This window comes from Malus domestica, chromosome 17, assembly GCF_042453785.1.
Source record: "Malus domestica chromosome 17, GDT2T_hap1".
In the NCBI taxonomy this organism is placed as follows: Eukaryota; Viridiplantae; Streptophyta; class Magnoliopsida; order Rosales; family Rosaceae; genus Malus; species Malus domestica.
The window spans coordinates 24695866-24719483 of NC_091677.1; the positions used below are offsets into that span (position 1 = coordinate 24695866).

At 38.2% G+C, this 23618-nt stretch overlaps 1 protein-coding gene across 1 annotated transcript; it reads right to left on the bottom strand.

Moving 5' to 3' along the window:
* Positions 1 to 1109: 1109 nt before the first annotated feature.
* LOC114822465 (caffeoylshikimate esterase) lies at positions 1110 to 19082 on the bottom strand. The gene is given in 4 exon segments (XM_029096835.2): positions 1110 to 1222; positions 1225 to 1507; positions 15367 to 16074; positions 18669 to 19082. Coding segments are annotated over 4 exon segments (1518 nt in total).
* Positions 19083 to 23618: the final 4536 nt, after the last annotated feature.

The following is a 23618-nucleotide window of genomic DNA, read 5'->3' on the forward strand; positions in this document are numbered from 1 at the left end:
GTGTCTTATTTTGTAGAGACCAGAGAGAACATTTTGAACCCAAATGATTAAAAGGTTGTTAAATTCATTTCATGTACACATAGAAGTACCAGCCTTCTTCCTGACCTAGTGAATAAGTGGCAAGCCTTATTCGTCTGGGTTTCGGGTTCGAAGGTTGGTGTCCGTTGCAAACTGCATCCATGATTCCAATTTCCATATAACCTTTCAACGAAATGAGGTATTTCAAAATACCTCTGTTTTTATGGCCAGATTGATTGTTTTCATCCCCTCGAGTTTATTTTATCTTTTAGGTTAACTAATAACACGTTAATTGTTCATGATTTAATTCTTACATAAGAATCCCATCGAAGGTGCCAAATAAAGTGAATCTCTTGGTCATTGACATAGGCTGCATATGCAAATCACTCGCTTGCGTGCCGCAGCTAGGTAATGCTATTAAACAAGACTGAAAGAAATTGCGTTTTTGATTTCTAATTAAGCTGTCGTATGTGCGTCGGGTGAGGAAATTTCACAATATGATTATTTTTACACGTTATCTCAATTTGATTGTCTTCTCTCCCTCGAGTTTATTTTATTTTTTGTCAGAAGCCTGTTAATTACAAGTATTAATACATGAATTATTCATGACTTAGTTCATACATTACAATTTGATGGGATGTTCCAAAAAATTCTTACATCGAATTTCCAAAGGCATAGCCAACAAAATAGAATAAATCGCTAGTGTGTGCGATAGTATTCATATTCGATAAGTCTTTTGACTACGAATCAAGTCGTTGTACTTGTACATACCAGGAAAATCAGTCTTGTTGGAATGACCATTAATGTACATATGACATATTGTTGTTGAAGAGTTTGAAACTCGTTATCTCCCATCAAATCAGTTAGCTATTTAATTGATAATTAAAGTACATTTGAAATGCTAAGGAGACTCAAAATGGTCATCAACTTTTTGTCACCTCATATTTTCGTATTAATATTATACTATTATCCAAAAACATACAGTGACAGAAAATCTCACTTTTAAGAAAGCCTCTTAGCATTTCTCTAAATACGTATCGTGTCAATATATAAGGTGTATTTTAGGATAAGAAAGATATTGTTCTTTTGATTCAAATATTGGGCCCACCATACCTCCCAACTCTTTCGTCAATCCACTCTTGCATATCCCTCAATACAATCTCAGCGTTCTCGTCCGCCTCCCCTTGTATCAACGAATGGTACATCCATCGTACATCTTCAAAGTCTTGTCCGGACTCGATCCCTTCTCGTACAGCAGCTGCGACGACGTCGGACACGTCACATCGTCCGCCGTCCCGTGCACTGTCAAAAACGGCGCCATCACTCGCGAGAAATTGTCCTGCACGTACTTGCACATCCTAGTGGTCTTCCTCACTATCCCCACCCTCGGTGGGCCCGTGTACCTCCTCGAATTCAACGCTATGATCTTCAGCTTCGCAGGGTCCTTGATCGCCTTCCCTACCATGTTGTTGTTCGGCATCGCCGCCCACTGATAGGAGCATATTTATGCGGCTTAGTTAGCTTGGTCTTGTGCATTTATGTTGTTAATTCTTAGTCAATTATGCATTTTAAAGCTATTTTCGTGTGTTTGTAGGTCCTAATAACAAAGTTGGCAAGAAAGTGCATTTTGGAGCATTTTTTAGCCAAGATTGGATAGTGCAAGGATGGAGACATGAGGATAGACGTTTTTGAAGATTAGAAGGCTGGAAATCAGCATGTGTGTATGTACATGTGTTGATTTTGGGCTGAAATGGTGAAGAGCATGTGTGTGCACATGCAAAGACAACATGCATACACACACATGCAAACTGCACGGCACATGGGCAAAAGGAAACACACACACATGGACAGCTTGGCATGGGCAGAAAATGGGTGGATTGGTGGCTGAAATGATGAAGAACATGTGTGTGCAAATGTAAGAGGAAACACACACACATGGGCAGCAGAAAATAAAGAATGAAGGAGTGGAAATGATGAGTACATGGACAGCTTGGCATGGGCAGAAAAGGTGTGGATTGGTAGTTGAAATGATGAAGAACATGTGTGTGCAAATGTAAAACGAAACACGCACAAATGGGCAAAAGGAAACACACACACATGGATAGCTTGGCATTGGCAGAAAATGGGTGGATTGGTGGCTGAAATGATGAAGAACATGTGTGTGCAAATGTAAGAGGAAACACACACACATGGGCAAAGGAAATATACACACATGGGCAAAGGAAATATACACACATGGGCAAAGGAAAGGCACGGCATGGGCAGCCACATTCCCACATTCACAAACACATTCAGCCATTATTCCATTCCCTAGCCGTGACCCACAACTACTCATCCACCCACTACACCCATTACATCCACTCATTACAACTCCATACACTCATCTCCCTAGCCTACAAATACATCCACCCTTACCAAAATCCAATTCCCTAGCCATGAGCACCTTACATTCATCCATATATTCCCACATCCCACAAACACATAAAATTCCATTCCCTTGCCGTGGCACTCATCCAACCAAAAATCAAACACAAATCCATACATTCCCTTCCCCTTGCCGTGGCATCCATCCAACCTAAATATATTCATAACCTTTCCATAAATCCATACACATCCTTAGATACTTGTGCTGCAACAAGGTGGTGAAAATGAAGGTCCTTGGCATTTCAAGCTTGAAACTTTGGAGCGTTTTAGGTGTACTTCGTTCTTGCTTTCAATATCTACTTTGTTATTTTCTGATTTTGTTGCAATTATGAGTAACTAAACCCCCCCTTAGCTAGGGGAAATTCAAAGCCATGAACATACTTGCAATATGAATTGATTACCTTCAGTTGTGATTTCATAAGTTGTGAATTCAATTTGTTGCTGCTTGATTGTTAACTTATTCATGTATGTTTATTAAGAGTGCACAATTAGTTTGCATGCATGAATATGATGCTAGAGTATAAGGGAGTTTCACCTAATAGTTACAAACTTATATTCACAAGTAGTGGAGGTTGCTTATAAACGATTGCGTTAAATGAATTTTAGGCAAGAGTTTCATGCTCATCATAGTAACGAATGCTTCGTCAATACTTATAGTTTTCATAATACTTAATGATCTTTGATTGTATCTTTATTGTGCTGTTCACGTAAAGGATTTTTGAAGAATGCTTGAATTATTGTATGCGCTTTCCCATCCAATTCAATAACTTAAGGAGAGCTTGAAGGTTAATTTAAGTGGACTTAATTAACCTGGGGTGTTGAGTTTCATGATTCATCGAAAGAACAACTGAAAATTGGTTTATGTGCAAGTGTGTCATGTGTGGAGAAGAACCCTCTAGCTAGCCCACCATCCATAGTTTACCCAAATTCGTCCAAAATCTGTTTTTAGCTTACAATCTGTTTGTCTTGTTTTCAAATTCGTCAAAATCAAGTCCCCCTTTACTTTAAAGTGTTTTATTCGTCAAAATATGTGTTGATTGTGTTTTTAAGTGTCTTGAGTCAAGTTAGAACCTAATTTCATCCAAAACTATCCCTAGAGTCAGTTTAGAGTCTAATTCATTGTTTTAAAGCTGTTTTGAGTCTTTTAAACTATTTTTGAGTTCTTTGAGTTTTTTTTTTTTGAATTCTTTGAGTTAGTTTAGTGTTTTTAACTTTGTTTATATGTTTTTAAGTCAGTTTAGAGGTTATTAGCAAGCCATCCTAATCTCCGGTCCAGAACGATCCCTACTTACATTCTTTACTACAATTGATACAAGAGGGTTTAATTTGTGTGTTAAGTAATTTTCGCATCAAATTTTTGGCGTCGTTGCCGGGGATTAGCATTGCTAATCCCTTGTTATTTCTTTTTTGTTTATTTTCGTGTGTTTTTATGTTAGTTATTGACCTTGTTTGTTTTCTTGTTTTAGGTACTAGTTTATGACTCGGAGTTCTCATCCGATTCGTGAGCATATCTTGGACTTTGACGATGATTTTGAGAGGACTTTGAGAAGGAATAGGAATCAGCAAGATCGTAACGCACCTATTCCTGAACCTGAGTTTGAAGAACATCCACTTGAAGAAAAAGAGGAAGATCCCAACATGGCAGCAGACAATCGAACAATCAAGGAGCTTTCCGCTTCGGGATTGGACAATGCCGCTCCCCTATGCATCCAATACCCCCTGGTTTCCCTAGGGAAGATAGACGAGTTCGAATTGAAATCAAGTTTGTTGCATCACATTCCTAAGTTCCACGGGATGTCCATGGAAGATCCTAATAAACACTTGAAGGATTTCGAGGTTGTTTGTTCAAGCATGACCCCTGTGAATGTTGATGGGAGCATTTTGAAAATGAAGGCTTTTCCCTTTTCTCTCTTAGAAAAGGTTAAAGATTGGTTGTATGAGCTAGCCCCCGGAACTGTCACATCATGGGAAAGTATGAAACAGGCATTTTTGGAGAAGTTTTTTCCAACTTCTCGAGTCATTCTACTACGCAAAAGGATTAGTGGCATTCAACAAAACCAAGGTGAATCCTTTCCCACTTACTATGAGTGTTTTAAAACCCTTATTGCTTCATGTCCATAACACCAGATGAAAGAGGGGTTTCTTCTTCAATATTTCTACGAAAGGCTTCTACCAATTGAACGCCAAATGCTAGACGCCTCAGCGGGAGGAGCTTTGGTAGACAAAACACCCATGGCTGCCAAGACCTTAATTGCTAACCAAGCATTGAATGCTCAATAATATGAAGGCGTTGGTCAAAGGGACACCCCACGGCAGCAAGTGAATGAGGTAAGTTCCACATCCGACATTCAATCGCAGTTAGCTAATCTTACTTCCATTGTGTCTCAGATGGCCGAAGGAATGAGGATGAAAGAACCAAGTGTATGTGGTGTGTGTTCTATCCAAGGACATGCCTCTGAAAAGTGCGCTCAATTGATTGAAAATGGTGGATGGGAAAGCGCCAATGCAATTGAATTTCAAGGCCACAACCAGCCAAGGAACAATCCATATTCTAATACGTACAATTCAGGTTGGAGAAACCATCCAAATTTCAAGTGGAGGGAGCCCCAACAACCCCAACAACAAGGAGGCTTTAGGCAGCAACCTCCGGGCTTCTATACCAAGCAATACGCACCAACACAAGCCCCACAACAACCTGCCCAAAACACCTCAGGTACATCTTTAGATAATGACACACTTCTTAAGTTACTTACCAATTTGTCTTAGGGGCAAGAAAATCAAGCCAAAGCAATGCATAACCAAGACAAAAGGGTGGACCAAATGGAAAAGCAAATTGGGCAAATTGCAGAGTTTGTAGGACAATTCAGAGAGCAAGGTAAGTTGCCTACTTTGACCGTTGTCAACCCGAAGAGAGGATTCGAATATGCAAAAGCCATGAGTTTGTGAAGTGGAAAACAAGTTGGATCTGATCCCCAACCGTCCAATTCACGTTCCAACGAGGTTGAAGAGTTGATAATTGAAGAGGAGGAGCAAAGCACCCCCACGGCAAGGGTGGAAACATCTTTGCCGCATGCCCCAAAAGCTCTTAAACCATCCAATTCGGCCAACAAAGGTAAGAAAGTTCTAATTTTGATTAATTCTAACGCTGTTTCTCCAAATGTACCATTTCCTCGTAGGTTTATGTAATCAAAGAAAGAGGAGGCTGAAAAGGATATTTTGGAAACGTTTAGAAAAGTTCAAGTCAATATACCATTTTTGGATGCAATTAAGCAAGTTCCAAGGTATGCCAAGTTTTTGAAAGAACTTTGCACAACTAGGAAGAGAATTTCGAGCAAGGAGGTTGTCAAGGTAAGTGAAAATGTCTCAACTGTTTTACAGCGTAAACTGCCCACTAAATGCAAGGATCCGAGGAGTTTTACCATTCCTTGTGTAATTGGGAATACTCGTTTTGAATCTGCCATGTTAGACTTAGGTGCATCTATAAATGTCATGCCTTATTCAATCTATGCATTTATGCACTTAGGCAAATTGAAAAAGGATGGTGTGATTATACAATTGGCCGATAGATCTAATGCTTATCCAAAGGAAGTTTTGGAAGATGTTTTAGTGCAGGTCAATCTCTTAATCTTTCCGGCGGATTTCTACGTGCTTGAAATGGACGAGTCGGACCACTCCCCTACATTACCCATCATCCTTGGACGGCCATTCATGAAAACTGACCGTACTAAGATTGATGTGTTTAATGGAACTTTGACGATGAAATTTGATGGGGAACTTATCAATTTCAATCTTTTTGATTTTATCAAGTATCCTAGTGAGGATCACTTATGTTTTTGTATTGATGTATTTGCTTCTTTGGCGCAGGACCATTTTGAACAATTGAATGACGATGCACTTGAATTGGTCATTGCACGACAAATGGACATTCAGAACAATGAAGCAGTGACCATGCACCCCCACGTCATGAATGATTTTTCCCTTGCCATACCCTCTAATGAAGACGTGATGGAGATGGTGGCTGCCCTCGAATCATTGCCATTACAATCTGGGAAGTTTTTGGACCCAATTTCCATTTCAGTTTTGGCTAATAAGTTACTTTCTTCAGTTGTGCAGCCATCTACCCTTGAACTTAAGCCATTGCCAAGCCATTTAAAGTACATTTTCTTGGGCGATGATGAGACATTGCCCATCATCATCTCAAGCACACTCACGGCATAAGAGGAGGACAGGTTGGTAAGGGTGCTAAGGGAGTATAAAACAGCAATTGGGTGGACATTGGCCGACATAAAAGGAATCAGTCCCACCACTTGCATGCATCGCATACTTTTGGAAGAGGGGTCTAAAACATCTCGAGAGGCTCAACACCGACGCAACCCTCCGATGATGGAAGTTGTGAAGAAGGAAATAATTAAGCTTTTATATTGTGGAGTGATCTATCTTATTTCCGATAGTCGTTGGGTTTTGCCCGTTCAATGTATCCCAAAGAAATCCGGAGTAACTGTGGTGACAAATGCCGAAAATGAGCTTGTGCCTACTCGAATCCAAGCAGGTTGAAGGGTGTGTATCAATTACAAGAAGCTAAACGCCACCACTAGGAAGGACCACTTCCCTTTGCCGTTCATTGATCAAATGCTTGAGAGGTTAACGGGTTATGCTTTCTATTGTTTTCTTGATGGTTATTCTGGTTATAATCAAATTGTCATAACACCCGATGACCAAGAAAAAACCACTTTCACATGCCCATTTGGTACATTTGCTTATCATCACATGCCATTTGGTTTATGTAATGCACCTGCCACATTTCAAAGATGCATGATGAGCATATTTTCTGATTATGTTGAGAAAATTATTGAAGTTTTTATGGATGATTTTAGCGTTTTTGGTGATTCATTTGATGGTTGTTTGCATAATCTCAGTTTGATCTTAAAACGATGTGTTGAAATTAACCTTGTTCTCAATTGGGAAAAATGTCATTTCATGGTTAAACAAGGCATAGTTTTAGGACATATCATCTCTGAAAAAGGAATGGAGGTTGATAAATCAAAGATCGATCTTGTACGTCACTTACCCTCTCCTACTTCGGTTAGAGAGGTTCGTTCTTTTCTTGGACATGCAGGTTTCTATCAAAGATTTATAAAAGATTTCTCAAAGGTTTCCCAACCTATTTGCCGTCTCCTTCAAAAAGATGTGGCGTTTGACTTCAATAAGGAGTGCACGACATCCTTCAAACAACTCAATGAGTTGCTGACCACGGCTCTTATTATTGTTCCATCGGATTGGAGCCTTCCTTCTGAGCTTATGTGTGACGCATCTGATTATGCTTTAGGGGCTGTTTTAGGACAAAGGAAGGATAAGAGGCCATATGTTATCTACTATGCTTCACGGACGTTGAATGATGCCCAATTAAACTATTCCACAACGGAAAAGGAACTTATTGCCGTTGTCTTTGCTTTAGATAAATTTTGATCATATTTAATTAGTACTAAAGTAATTGTTTTCACTGATCATGCAGCTTTAAAATATTTGCTCAGCAAGAAGGAGGCCAAGCCAAGGCTAATTCGATGGATATTGTTTCTCCAAAAGTTCGACATTGAGATTCGAGATAAAAAGGGAAGTGAAAACGTGGTGGCTGACCACCTAAGCCGTATGATGCATAATGAAGAGTCCTTACCCATTGCTGAAACGTTTCCTGAGGAACAATTGATGTCCATTAAGGTAAGTGAACCTTGGTATGCTGATTTGGTTAACTTTTTGGTGTCTAAACGAATTCCAAGCACTCTCACTAGACACCAACGTGATAAGCTTAGAAATGAGGCACGATTTTATGTATGGGATGATCCATATTTGTGGAAATATTGCCCTGATCAGATTGTCCGTCAATGTGTGCATGATTCTGAGTTTCATTCCATTTTAAGCTTTTGTCATACATATGCATGTGGTGGTCACTTTGGCACACAAAGAACAGCACTTAAGGTGTTACAATGTGGGTTCTATTGGCCTAGTATCTTTAAGGATGCTAGAACTTTTTGCTTAACATGTGATAAATGCCAAAGAACAGGAAATATAAGTGCAAGGGATCAAATGCCGCAGATTTCCATCCTCAATGTTGAAATTTTTGACGTTTGGGGTATTGATTTTATGGGTCCCTTTCCTTCCTCGAATGGTTTCATATATATTTTGCTTGTAGTTAATTATGTGTGAAAGTGGGTGGAAGCAAAAGCCACCCGGACTAATGATTCTAAAGTGGTTGCAGATTTCATTAGAACTAACATATTTGCAATGTTTGGCATGCCACGAGTAATCATCAGTGATGGAGGGTCTCACTTTTGTAATCGGACCATTGAGGCGTTGTTGAGGAAGTACAATGTCAACCATAAGGTTTTTACACCTTACCATCCTCAAACAAATGGCCAAGCTGAGGTTTCGAATCAAGAGATCAAACAGATTCTAGAGAAGATTGTTGGGCCAACAAGGAAGGATTGGAGCTTACGCTTAGATGATGCATTGTGGGCGTATCGTACTGCCTACAAAACACCAATTGGGATGTCACCATTTCGGTTTATCTATGGGAAACCATGTCATCTTCCCCGTTGAGTTAGAGCATCGTGCACATTGGGCCGTCAAAACTTTCAATATGGACATTGATGCCGCCGGTCTTCATAGAAAGCTTCAATTGAATAAGGTTGAGGAAATTAGGAATGAAGCTTATGAGAATGCTCGTATTTACAAGGAGAAGACGAAGGCATTCCGTGACAAGATGATTCGTAGCAAGACGTTCTCTATAGGGCAGAAAGTGTTACTCTCAATTCCAGTCTTCGTTTGTTTCCGGGTAAGTTGTGTTCCAAATGGATTGGTCATTTTGTTATTACTAATGTTTTTCCTCATGGTGCAGTCCAAATACAAAGTTTGAAGACGCAACAAGAATTCAACGTGAATGGGCATCGTTTGAAGCCCTATTATGAAGCCTTTGAGGAGCATGTTGGGGAGAATGTACCCCTCCATGTCGTGGGCTATGTTTAAGCTTAAATGGAGGTATCGTCCGGCTGGAAGATGTTAAAGCAAGCGCTTCTTGGGAGGCAACCCATGTATTCAAATAAGGAAGATTTTTGAATCGCTTCACAATCAGTTTTGCGTTTCTAAAAACCTTCCCTTTTATGCATTTTTATTTTGCCATGAGTGTCATTTTTATTTTTGTTGTTTAATTATTTTTGGGTGTGAGTTTATTTTTGAAACATTGACAAATATGCAAAGTATTTTTACATTCATTTTCATGAAAAGAAAAAAAGAACATTAAGCAGAAAATACAAGAGGAAGCCTTCACAAAGGCTGCTTAGGAGAAGTCTCAGCAGTCGGCGGAGCCCCAGAAGGAGGAGGCATCAGAGGTTGATCATTTGGAACTTCATTACACGGTACAACCCCATAAGACAAAGGCAAATGTTGTTGGAACAAACCCACAAACCTCTGATGATCAAGTAAAATCTGACCATCAGATTCCTGCATCTGGTCAATTTTCCTCTTCATGTTTGTGTGCGAGCTTGTGCAACTGTTTATTCTCATGCTTGAGCCCTCTAATCTCCTGTTTGAGACTCATCACTTCAGCTACCAACGATTCAACTTGACGGGTTCGAGCAAATAGACATTGGGCCATATTGGACATAGAACCTGCACACTGCACACTGAGAGCCAGAGAATCCTTGACAGCCAACTCATCAGATCGTTTGGAAAGTAGTCTGTTATCTTTGGGAGTGACAAGGTTCTGGGCCACCACCGCAGCGGTCATATCATTCTTCATCACCAAATCCCTAACGATAAGAGAACCAGTAGGGGATATGAAGGATGGCCGCCATATGTTGTCTAGAGAAGGCATGGATGCCTCTTCACCAAGGTTCAAGTTAAAACGACGGTCGGAAGGGCCATACATTTTCAAAGGTGTTGAAGAAAGAAGAGGTCGGACAAGTGAAGATCGTAGAAGTGAAAGAAGGGAGTTTCTACAAGCAGAAATTCAAGTGTGCTTTGAAACGTACTGCATGCCTCTATAAAAATTAGCACTCGACGGGATTTCAGAGATCGAAGAGGCCAATTCAAAAATCGAAGAAGCGCTAGCTTTCCCAAAAGCTAGGCCTGCTCAGAAACCACGGGCCAATCTTATTTTCCAGATTTGTCCGCACCTGTCACATGCAACCTCTACACTCGACGGAGCTCAAAACTCGAAGAGGCGAGCTCAGAACTCGAAGAGGCAAGCTCAGAAATCGGAGAGGCATCTGCTTTTCCAAATGTGTCAGCGCCTATCACATACACACTCAGCTTTGCGGAAATCACAGGCAATTTGTCGAAGCGTCGATTCCAGATATCGAAGAGGCATCAGCTTTATCCAGACGTGTCAGCATCTGTCATATGCACACATAGCCTTGCGGAAATTATGGGCAATCTGTCGAAGATTTCTGGTAAAGTAGAAAACACGTGAAGTTTACTGTTCAATCATCCAATGGTTGCCGACAAAAGTGAAAGAATAGTACCGGTTATTATTTCCTATAAATGTCGACCTTCACCCTCCATAGTAAGGCAGACATACATAACCTTCCTTTATCTCCGAGAATGCCTTCCCAACGAAGCCTCTCGAGTCACTCAGTGTTCCTTATTCCTTAGGGTACCTCTGTAAACAACTCATCTAGAATAAAAGTATTTCATATCATAAAGGTTGAAAGCAAGAGTATCTCATATCATGCTTTCTCCCTGTCCTTCTCCTTGTCGTTGTTTTCATCTGCGGGACAAGAAGAAAAAGAGCAATCAGCCAGCACTTGGTATCAATCTTCCGATCTGGAACCGACTGCATGAAACCCCTTATTGATTGCGTACCTAGCCCTACTCTCGAGTACTCATCTTCAACATTTTATGCTTCCTCTTCGTCTACCACATATGCCTGGGGAACAGATAAGGGAAATGAAAATGATACCTCGAAGCATGTGGAGACAATGTGCTAATTCATCATCAGCTAGGGACAAGGAGAAAGAAAGCAAGTGGTGGGCACTTGGAAAGATTGAAAAAAGAAACAGACCATTACCTCTATCTCGTGTCTGCCTGCCATGCAGAAGAAATAAGCAGAGAAGAATGCCGACTGCATAATCAAATCAACCCAGCAGAAGGAGTTTGATTTGAAACCAAGGAACTCTCGCTCAAAATTCCGAACCAGTTCGAGATCAAAGTTGTGGAAAGACAACAAGATCATCTATCTCCAAAACCAGATTTGCGTTCTTAAACCCTACTCTGTCTGGTTTTTACTTTGGTATACTTGTCATGTTTATTCGTTGTTTGTTTGTTTGCTTGTTTTTGTGTGAGTTTATGCTTGAAACATTGAGGACAATGTTTGATTTAAGTGTGGGGGGGGGTAATCATTGTTTTGCATGAAATTCGTAGGAGTTTATCACCCATTACTTCTAGTGTTGTTCCTTGCTGTTTTAAGTGTTTTTAAGCTGTTTTGGAGTGTTTTAGTGTGTTTTGAAATAAAAATTCGAAAATCTCATAAAAATTTGAAAAATTGTTTTGAAAAACCCATAAAGAGTTGTTTTTATGTGTTTGTTTTTGTCTTAGGGTACCTTCCAACACAATAATGAGGATTTGGTTTTTAATTACATGACTGTTAAAGAGAGTTATAAACATGGATGAAAATTTGATTTACTCTTTGGTGTATGCTTGGTTGTGGTTTAAATTTATGAATTCACATGCAATCATAAAAGAAAAATCAGTTTTGTAACATGCTTGAAAGAAGGAACTCAAATTAACGCTACAACCTTGTGAGACTTGAGCCTAAAACGTTTATTTGGAGAGTTAATAATCTGTGCATTCTTGTTTTCTAAAGTCGTTGCATGATCTCATTATTCTTTGCTTGGTTACTACTTAGAAGGCGTTTCATCATTTAGTTCCAAATGCTAGAACTCATGCCCATTTCATTCAAAGCATACTACTGATTTGCATAACACATATTCAAGATGAAGTTGTGTAGTGACCACCACCAAAGCCAAATCCCGTTGAGCCTTGTGTAACCTATGTTCTTTGTTAACCCACACTGTCCTCACCTAGCCTAGATTAGGACCATCCATACCTTTGTTCTTGAATCCTAGTAAAGCATGACTCAAAATGAATTCTTTTTTATTAATGTATTGCAGAAAACAAGTGTGGGGGAAGTGATTCTTGTTGTGTGTGTGTGCCAAAGTCCTTAATAAGACACGGGTTGGAAAGAAAAAGAAAAATTCATGGAAAATAAAATGAAAAGAAGAAAAGTTATGAAAAAGAGCTTTAAAGTGTTGTTTGTTGAAGAAAGGGTCCAAAAACATTGAATTCAGCCCTAAGTGTTGTATGAATCTTCCCTTTGTATTTAAAAGTTGATTCTGCGTTCTAAAGTGAATTCCATGTGTCGATTTCATTGTTTTGCTTACTATCGCTTTAAGAACATTTGTTACCCCTATCCTTTCTTTATTAGCCATTACCCCCATACCCTGTTACAACCCTTGACTTCAATCTTAAGTGTTGTGCGTTTCAATTTGTGGAGTTCAAAATTGGTATGAGCATATGGTGTCATTGGTTCTCGCATCTAAGTAGTAGCATACCATTCATGAGATCATATTTAAACATGCTTATTAACTCCAGAAATTGCTTTCTTTGTTGTAACATATGTGAGTACTAGTCTTTCATGTTTACATCAATCTTCTCACATATAACTAGTGTAGGGTGTGTAGTCAGAAAATGTGTGTGAAAATAGAGAGTATCTAGTAAGGAATTGAGAGAATTCTCTAAGGCATGTTACTACATTCAAAATGTTGTTTTAATTGATAAAATGTGAACTAGTGGATGGTGATTATGATTAAGTATGCTCGAGGGTAAGGATTGCTTAAATCTATGTAAGTGATGATCTTTGGCATGTCATGTTTTATTAAAAATCCCTGAGGCAAATGTTGGAAGGTCTAGGTTTTATGTTGTTTGTTTCGTTTGTTTTGTTTTGCTCGAGGACTAGCAAAAGCTAAGTATGGGGGAATTTGATAGGAGCATATTTATGCGGCTTAGTTAGCTTGTTCTTGTGCATTTATGTTGTTAATTCTTAGTCAATTATGCATTTTTAAGCTATTTTCGTGTGTTTGTAGGTCCTAATAACAAAGTTGGCAAGAAAGTGCATTTTGGTGTATTTTGGAGCATTTTTTAGCCAAGATTGGATAGTGCAAGCATGGAGACATGAGGATGGACGTTTTTGAAGATTAGAAGGCTGAAAATCAGCATGTGTGTTTGCAAATGTGTTGATTTTGGGTTGAAATAGTGAAGAGCATGTGTGTGCACATGCAAATGTAAGAGGAAACACACACACATGGGCAAAGGAAACACACACACATGGGCAAAGGAAAGGCATGGCATGGGCAGCCACATTCCCACATTCACAAACACATTCAGCTATTATTCCATTCCCTAGCCGCGACCTACACCTACTCATCCACCCACTACACCCATTACATCCACTCATTACAACTCTATACACTCTTCTCCCTAGCCTATAAATACATCCACCCTTCACCATAATCAAAATCCAATTCCCTAGCCGTGAGCACCTTACATTCATCCATATATACCCACATCCCACAAACATATAAAATTCCATTCCCTTGCCGTGACACTCATCCAACCAAAAATCAAACATAAATCCATACATTCCCTTCCCCTTGCCGTGGCATCCATCCAACCTAAATATATTCATAACCTTTCCATAAATCCATACACATCCTTAGATACTTGTGCTGCAACAAGGTGGTGAAAACGAAGGTCCTTGGCGTTTCAAGCTTGAAACTTTGGAGCGTTTTAGGTGTACTTCGTTCTTGCTTTCAATATCTACTTTGTTATTTTCTGATTTTGTTGCAATTATGAGTAACTAAACCCCCCCTTAGCTAGGGGAAATTCAAAGCCATGAACATACTTGCAATATGAATTGATTACCTTCAGTTGTGATTTCATAAGTTGTGAATTCAATTTGTTTAGCTGCTTGATTGTTAACTTATTCGTGTATGTTTATTAAGAGTGCACACTTAGTTTGCATGCATGAATATGATGCTAGAGTATAAGGGAGTTTCACCCAATAGTTACAAACTTATATTCACAAGTAGTAGATGTCGCTTATAAACGATCGCGTTAAATGAATTCTTGGCAAGAGTTTCATGCTCATCATAGTAACGAATGCCTCGTCAATACTTATAGTTTTCATAATGCTTAATGATCTTTGATTGTATCTTTATTGTGTTGTTCACGTAAAGGACTTTTGAAGAATGCTTGAATTGTTGTATGCGTTTCCCCATCCAATTCAATAACTTAAGGAGAGCTTGAAGGTTAATTTAAGCGGACTTAATTAACCTGGGGTGTTGAGTTTCATGATTCATCGAAAGAACAACTGAAAATTGGTTTATGTGCAAGTGTGTCATGTGTGGAGAAGAACCCTCTAGCTAGCCCATCATCCATAGTTTACCCAAATTCGTCCAAAATCTGTTTTTAGCTTACAATCTGTTTGTCTTGTTTTCAAATTCGTCAAAATCAAATCCCCATTTACTTTAAAGTGTTTTATTAGTCAAAATCTGTGTTGATTTGTGTTTTTAAGTGTCTTGAGTCAAGTTAGAACCTAATTTCATCCAAAACCATCCCTAGAGTCAGTTTAGAGTCTAATTCATTGTTTTAAACTGTTTTGAGTCTTTTAAACTAGTTTTGAGTTATTTAAGTTTGTTTTGAATTCTTTGAGTCTAGTTTAGTGTTTTTAACTTTGTTTATATGTTTTTAAGTCAGTTTAGAGGTTATTAGCAAGCCCTTATAATCCCCGGTCCAGAACGATCCCTACTTACATTCTTTACTACAATTGATACAAGAGGGTTTAATTTGTGTGTTAAGTAATTTTCGCATCACCCACGTGCCGGCGATTCCAAAGAGGTGGACTTTGCTGGGCTTCATGTTTTCCGATTTGACGAAGAGCGGGGAGGAGAAGATTAAGCCCGTCCACATGTCGGGAGGGGATTGGATGTACATGAGCATGGTGGCTAAGCCATCCAGGGACTCGCCGAACAGGAAGGCAGGGAGACAGAGGTAGGGTTCGGACTGGCGGACGTGAAGGAAGTAGGAGAAGGAAGTAACGGCGACTTTTTCCATGTCGTCGAGGTAGCAGCTGATGCCGTCGGACCGGCCGTGGCCGAGGAGGTCTACGACGAAGATGTCGTAGCCTCAAGTGGTGTAGTTGATGCAGATTTTCTGAAAGAGCAAGCCGGTGTCGGATCCATAGTCGTGGGTCATGAAGACGGTGGCTTTCACTTTTTGATCCAAGGGCAGGGAGGACTGGGTGGAGATCTGGCTGTTGGGCATTTGGAAGAAGGATTTGGTGTTGCGCACCCTTTAGGAGGTGTAGTACTCCTCCTCCGGCATGTCGCCCCAGAAATTTGGTGGCGTTTCGGTCGACATTTCGTTATACTTTTCAGGTTTTGGAATTTTTGACGCTAAGAGTAACTCCACCCTTGGAGCCCTCCCCCCAGGCAATCCACTATTCAATCCACCCTGTGAACAGTAACTGCCATAATGAATAATAACTACCTTTTGCATCTCCACCCTTGCACTTGAATAGCCCTGGCAATAGGCAATAAAATATTTATTAAATTTTTTTTTTTACAAAATAATACTAAATAATTTTTTTTGTAATTTCGAATAAGATATTTTAAATCGTTCTTGTTGCGCCACGTGTCATTTACCAAAAACGACTATTATTGGCTATAGATTTCGATAAGATTTTTATCCAATGTCATCGTGCCATGTGTCGTTATCTTTTCAGAATCTTTGAGAATAGATTTCGATCAGATTTTAAATCGTTCTCATTGCGCCCCGTGTCATTATCCAAAAAGATAATTATTGGTGATGGATTTCGATAAGATTTTTATCCAATGTCGTCGTGCCACGTGTCGTTAACTTTTCAGAATCTTTTATGATAGATTTCGATCAGATTTTTAACGAATAACGGCATGCCACGTGACACTATCTACAACCTAATCATTTCAGAATCCTCCATATAATCCATCATCCATCCTTTTAAATCTCACACCAATTTTCTCAATATCTTTATCATTATTCATAGTTTCTGCTTCATTCTTCACCAAATCAAAATCTGTATCATTATTCATAGTTTCTACTTACAATGTCTTCTTCTTCAAGCATGATGTGGGAAATCGATCAAGAAGAGGAAGAATTGTTTAACCAATCTGAAGGAATGTTCAATCTCTATATAGCCCAAAATGAGAAGGAAGAGGATGAGGAGCGGAGAAGGAGAGATGATGAAGCAAGAATGGCCAGAGACTCACATTCTCGTCAAGTCATCCAAGCTGTGGCTCATATATGCAAGCCCACCCGTTCCAGAAACCTTGATAGAAGCAGGCAACAACGAGGTGATGAGTTGTTGGATGATTATTTTGTCCATAATAGTGTATTTCCTGATACGTACTTCAGACGTCGTTTTAGAATGGAACGACATTTGTTCAACAAAATCATGATTGCTGTTTGCAACCATGATTCTTACTTTGTGCAAAAGAATGATGCTTATGGTGCTATGGGTCTCCTTCCCGAGCAAAAAATTACTGCTGCGCTGCGGATGCTTGCGTATGGAGCAGCATACCAAGTGGATGAGATAGCGATGATAAGGAAATCAACCATTCTTGAGTCCCTGATGAGGTTTTGCCGAGCAATCGAATCTATCTACATCGCAAAGTACCTCCGGAAACCTACTCACATGGACTTGGAAAGACTTTTGAAGAAGGCCGAGATGCAAGGTTTTCCTGGGATGATTGGGAGCATTGATTGTATGCATTGGACGTGGAAAATTGTCCAAGTGCATGGCAAGGCACTTATGGAGACAGAAAATGAGCAAAAAGTATCATTTTGGAAGCAGTGGCATCTTTTGATACATGGATTTGGCACGCCTTTTTGGGGGTTCCGGGAGCCCAAAATGACCTCAACGTCCTTGCCTAATCCCCAGTGTTCAACGATGTCCTGCAAGGAAAGGCACCAAAAGTCACGTATGAGGTCAATGGACGTATGTACGACGGGCCATACTACCTAGCTGACGACATTTACCCAAGGTGGTCAACATTTGTCAAAACAGTGCCATGTCCACGAAGTGCAAAGGAAAAACACTTTGCAAGATGTTAAGAGAGGTGCAGGAAGGATGTGGAGCGTTGTTTCGGTATCCTCCAAACTCACTAAGCGATCGTCAGGAGTGCTGCCAAATTGTTTGATGTAGAGTCTCTTCGATCCATCATGATGACGTGCATCATTCTTCACAACATGATTGTGGAAGATGAGTACGATTATGAAGCCATTGATGAATATGAGGCAGACACGATGAACAATTCAAGAACACGTATATATTGTGCTCATGATGCCACCGATGAGCCTGTGCAACATGAGCCATTAGAAAGGGATGGACGTTACAATGAAAGGGTCATTCAATGATATACTACATTTCAAAGGCCAAACATGCACAATGCCCGGCAAAATAACTTGATAGAGCACCAGTGGGCATTGAAACAAGCTGAAGATAATTAAGTTCATTTAGTGTGTTTTTTATTATTTGGTATGTTTATGTAATTTTATTTGTTGTGTTTTATTATAGTTCATTTAGTGAGGTTTTTATTATTTGGTGTGTTTATGTAATTTTATTTGGTGTGTTTTATTTTAGTTCATTTTAGTGAGGTTTTTATTATTTGGTTTGTTTATGTAATTTTATTTGGTGTGTTTTATTTTAGTTCATTTTAGTGAGGTTTTTATTATTTGGTGTGTTTATGTCATTTGAATAAAGATTCTCTTATAGTATAAATACCATATTAAATAAATTTATTCTCACTTTAAATAAAGTACTAAATTCAATAAATTCAAAACAACATAAAATACTCAATTCAATAAATTATAAATTACAACCCAAGGTGATTGGAAAACTATGGGCTCCGATTACAAAAAGTACTCTAATCATCATCACTTAACCAAATTGTGGTGCTAGGATGATCTTCTCTTGTCATGCTAGGACCATCTCCTCTTGCTCTTGCTTCTCTTGCACGCCTCCTACGCACCACATCCTCTTTCTCCGACTTCCAAAAATATTTAGAATTTGGAAACTTCCATTCTAAAGGCGTGTTCATAATCTCACGATCTCGTCGAGCCATTCTTTCTTCTCTAACCAGTTCCCTTTCTTGTCTAAGTAGCTTTCTTTCTCTCTGATTAGCTTGAAATTCTCTCTCAACAGCTGCAGCTTTTGCCTCCTCTCTAGCTTTATCAGCCTCAAATTTTGCCATTTCCCGCGCCAAAATCAATTCACTATGGCGAGTAAGTTCTTCCATGTACTTTGCATAATCATGCTTGGAAGCACTTCCTTTTCTCTTTAAAGTCTTCTTACCTTGAGGCCTAATTGGATAACGGGTCGAACCCGACGCTTGTTCAGGGATGGGCGTTTCGGGTACTTCTTCTGCATCATTTTCATGCAAGCCATTATCAGGTGTAGAGTATAGCGGGGTGCTGTTCATGACAACTTCTGGACCGACAGACACAACTCTGAATTTAGGACAATCTTTGACAATAATCCAACATTCCCACATTTTGAATGATTTATTTTTGCTTTTGGTTTTGGCACCATACCAAGTTTGTGCTTGAATTAGCTACACAATGGGGGAGAAGAAATAATTATAATCAAAGTAGGTAACAAATAAATAATACAAACAAAAAAAAAATAATTAAAGTAGGTAACAAATAAATAATACAAACAAAAAATTATAATCAAAGTGTGTAACAAATAAATAATACAAACAAATAATTATAATTAAAGTAGGTAACAAATAAATAATACAAACAAATAATTATAATTAAAGTAGGAAACAAATAAATAATACAAACAAAAAATTATAATCAAAGTATGTAACAAATAAATAATACAAACAAATAATTATAATTAAAGTAGGTAACAAATAAATAATACAAACAAATAATTATAATTAAAGTAGGAAACAAATAAATAATACAAACAAAAAATTATAATCAAAGTATGTAACAAATAAATAATACAAACAAATAATTATAATTAAAGTATGTAACAAATAAATAATACAAACAAATAATTACAATGTAAATTTGGGTACAGTACAAACAAATAAATAATATATTGTTACCTGATCCGTGTAATTTTCCCCACTTCGAAGATTACTACTAGCTTGTGTCAAGGCGTCTCTCCAAATACTAAACGATTGGCTAAGTAATTTCCAATGACTAGACATCGATTCTTTGGTTCTACTCCCACCCATTTTTTCAAGATAATTGGTATGAATAAGACTCCACATTTCTCGCAACTGCATCTCATTACCCGTACGAGAACTATGAGTAACTTCAACCCAGCTAGTACACAATGCAACATCTTCAAGAAGCGTCCAATTCGTACCTGCATCAGTAGTCATTTTGTTGAAAAAAATTGGATTGAAACTTTGAGAGAAAGATAAGAATGTGATTTAAAGTAGTTGAGAAAATATGAAATTGTGGTGTAAAGTAGATGATAATGAGAAAGTATTTATAGAAAAGTAGAAACATTTAAAAAAAAATTCAGATATTCTATCAGATTTTTTTACAATTTTTAAATTTTTTTATTCAAATAATTAATCTCTGCCGTTGGATTTTAAAAAATTGAATTCCAATATTCCAGATAGTGCCACGTGTTACAACGGTAACTTTTCTTAATTTTAAAACTATTTTTCTTTTATTTATAAAGCATATTAATATCGACCGTTGATCTCAGATCGAACGGTTGATATTAAATAAGATTTTTTTAATTTATTTTACCGTTGAGATCCAATGGTCCAAATTAAAGAGCCGTTGAGATCGAACGGACCGTGGGAAGCCACGTGGCTTCCCAACGGTAACTTTTCTGTCGGAAAAGTAGGCTGACTTTTCAGAAAAATGGTCGGGCGACGCGCCCCCACACGCAAGTTGGGTGCACGCGTCTGACAGAAAAAAATAAAAAAAAAGGGTCAGACGCCAGGGCTGGCGTCAGCCTGGCTTCATAGGCTTGGAGCTCAGGCCTCACCTTCGCTCGGGCTTCTTCAAGGCAGGAGCAAGTTCACAGGGCCTCGGGCCCTTTCCTCTCCCCTGTCCCCCGAGCAATGTCCATGGGTGGACTTGCTGTAAGGAAGAAATGGAAGCGGATTTTTAGAGAGAGGGGAAATTGCGCACACGTGCACCACCTATATTTCAGTTACAATATAACCTTTTTGATATACGTGGGTGGTGCAGTTGGAGAAAATTTTTAATATGTCCGGGTATAACACCTGCTTTTATACAAGTACTAAAATTCTTGTGTTAGAAAATTAATAAAAAAAAATAATTTTTTTTACTACTTATATAATAACACGTGATTTAGTATTTATGTACGATAATATAAGAAAGAAAAATTTCTCGTGCGGTCGGTGAAGGGCGTTGGGGGACTAACTTTTGGGCCCACCACTATTCCAATGTTATTGATGTGTGAACATCCTTTTCATTATTTTAATATTATCTTCTTTTTTTTTATCCATATTCTCTTCTTTCTTTTTTTTGGATGAGGTTTGGTTGACTAGTTGACAACTTTGAGTTTATTGTTTTTTTTTTTTTAGTATAGCAATATATTTACATCTTTTTTGTAGAGTAACTGTTGTGAGAGAAAAATCAGTAGGGACCGAATTTGCACTATAATGTATAAACATGATTGAATTTCGCTATTGTTGTAAGTGCCATATGTAGCAATGAGAAATGCTGAGACTCTCAAAATAGGACTCTCCATAAACTTTTTGCTACCTTATATTTTTGGGGCCGATATAATAAAAAATGTGTAAAAAATGAGGTGACATAGAGTTCATAGATAATTCCACTTTTAAGAAAGTCTCCTTACTCTGGTGCAAAAAATAATCCCATCCCAAAAATCTGGAGGCGATACATGGACTTTTAGCCAAGAAAGACATGATTGTTCCTATTGAATGAGCACGGCATCCCGAGCACAACTTAGCATCCTAGCACTTTCAGGTAGCAGATGACAACTACTCAATGCTCCACTGCACGTGGAAAAAGTCAAAGGTATTTAATGATATGATTTATGAATAATCCTATCGTTAATACATTTTCAATTGAAGACAAACCATATCAAGTAAGTAATCATAATCACATTTATTATGGGATACCTTTAATTCTAAAATATTATTTACACAATATCTTGAGAATATTCTCACCAAATTAACCCTAAATGGCAAGCCACATCTCCTATAAATACCTCATTTTTCCACAAAAAATGGTATGCCTTTTCTATACACGGAAAACTCTAAACACTCACTCTTTTCAGAGACTAACTTAGGCATAGGAGATTCATTAGCCAAACCCTCCTCATCGTGGATGCGTGAGGCTTTTGATGTTGATTGCTTTGCAAGTGCATTTTCTTTAAAACTGAAGACATCGGAATCGACACTTACCATTTCTTTGCAACAATATATTTATATTAAATGGTGAGAATTTAAATTAGACACAATTAATATGCTATAATAATTTGGTATTTATTAACTATTAACGAGATTTGAATTTACTACTTTTCTTGATGCACAAAACTGGAGGTCTTGGAACAACGTAAATCCGATCGTGAATTTGCAAGAAAGTAAATAACACAAGATGTATCGTGGTTCACCCCAATGTTTGGGCTACGTCCATACTATATTTCTCTGAAATGTTGAAGAGGATGGTGAGGGAGAGAGAGAGAGCCTCTGAATATGAGAGGCTTAGGGGATCTCAGGCCTAAGAATCGGCCTCCCTTAATGAGGAGAGTGAGGGGTCCTTTTATAGAGTAATGACTCCTCACTTATTACATATTTACCCCTCCATTTATTACATAATTACATTTGAGTCCCTAGAGTATTTATACGAGATCTAAACACGGAGGTCCTAAGTATGGTACAAACAACATCCAATTACAAATATAAAAAAGTACCACTGGACCAAGATTCAACTTCAATTTTTGGCTTTGATAGCAAGCATGAATTACTTGAGTATTTAGATGGGATTCATGGGGGCAAGGACTATATTATTCTTGTAGTAAGTGAATTGTTTTGGTGTTGATTTGAGGCAGTTCATTACTTGGGGAGTGATCATTTTGGAATTGTCCATTTTCTCCTCAGAACCAACCCCAGATAGTCAATGATCACCAACAACAATACCCTTTGTAATTTGACAATTGCAATCACCAACCACCTTCCCTTGCAATGTGACAACGTGTTTCTGTTCTCTTAAGACTAACATGCTCCATATTCTTTTGCAACGATTAGAACTCCTTCAGCTTTTAGATTTCTATACATATATAGATCAACATGCCCTTTTAAGTGATGAGATCTCTATTTTTTTTTAAATGGAGATTAGTTGTGGGATACACTATACGTCGAACTTTAACGATGGAACCATCATATAAGTCTTAATTCTTAGATTATTCTTGAAAAAATTCAACTCTATCATAATTCATTTGCCTATTTAATTATCATAATGAAATTTCATTGTTTTTTATAGAACAACAAAGAGTTCGTCAATTTCTTTGAACTCAATTAGATGTCTCAAATATTTCCGATTTGGCTAATGTTTTGTAAAGAGATCTAAGATGTGCAACTTGAAAAATAGACGGTTCGAATCTTTGAAGTTCAATATAGTGTGGGCCCCACAACTAATCCCCATTTTCTTAAAAGAAAAATTGGGCTTCCCTTCGCTTAGATGCCTCATGGGGATCAATATTGCAAAATCAATTCAATTCAATATCATTTTCAAAACTTTTTAGAACACCTTGTTTGTCAATCTCTACCACTACAATTAGATGTCTCAATCATTTTCAATTTGGCTAATATTTTGCAATAATGATCTACAGCTAGAGACTTAAAGATTAACTAGTTCAGATCAATGTACCAGAATGTATAGTGCGCCCCACTACTTTTTTTTTTCTTTTGGTAAAAATTGGAAACCTCTTCCGTCAACGTTATTTATATTATTTCAACTCTGACCATATGAACATCTCGCATAGTTGAAATTTCTGTAAATATGCTTCAAAACATAATACCGTTCTCTACCTTAATGAGGGACTTGGGTTTGGGTGG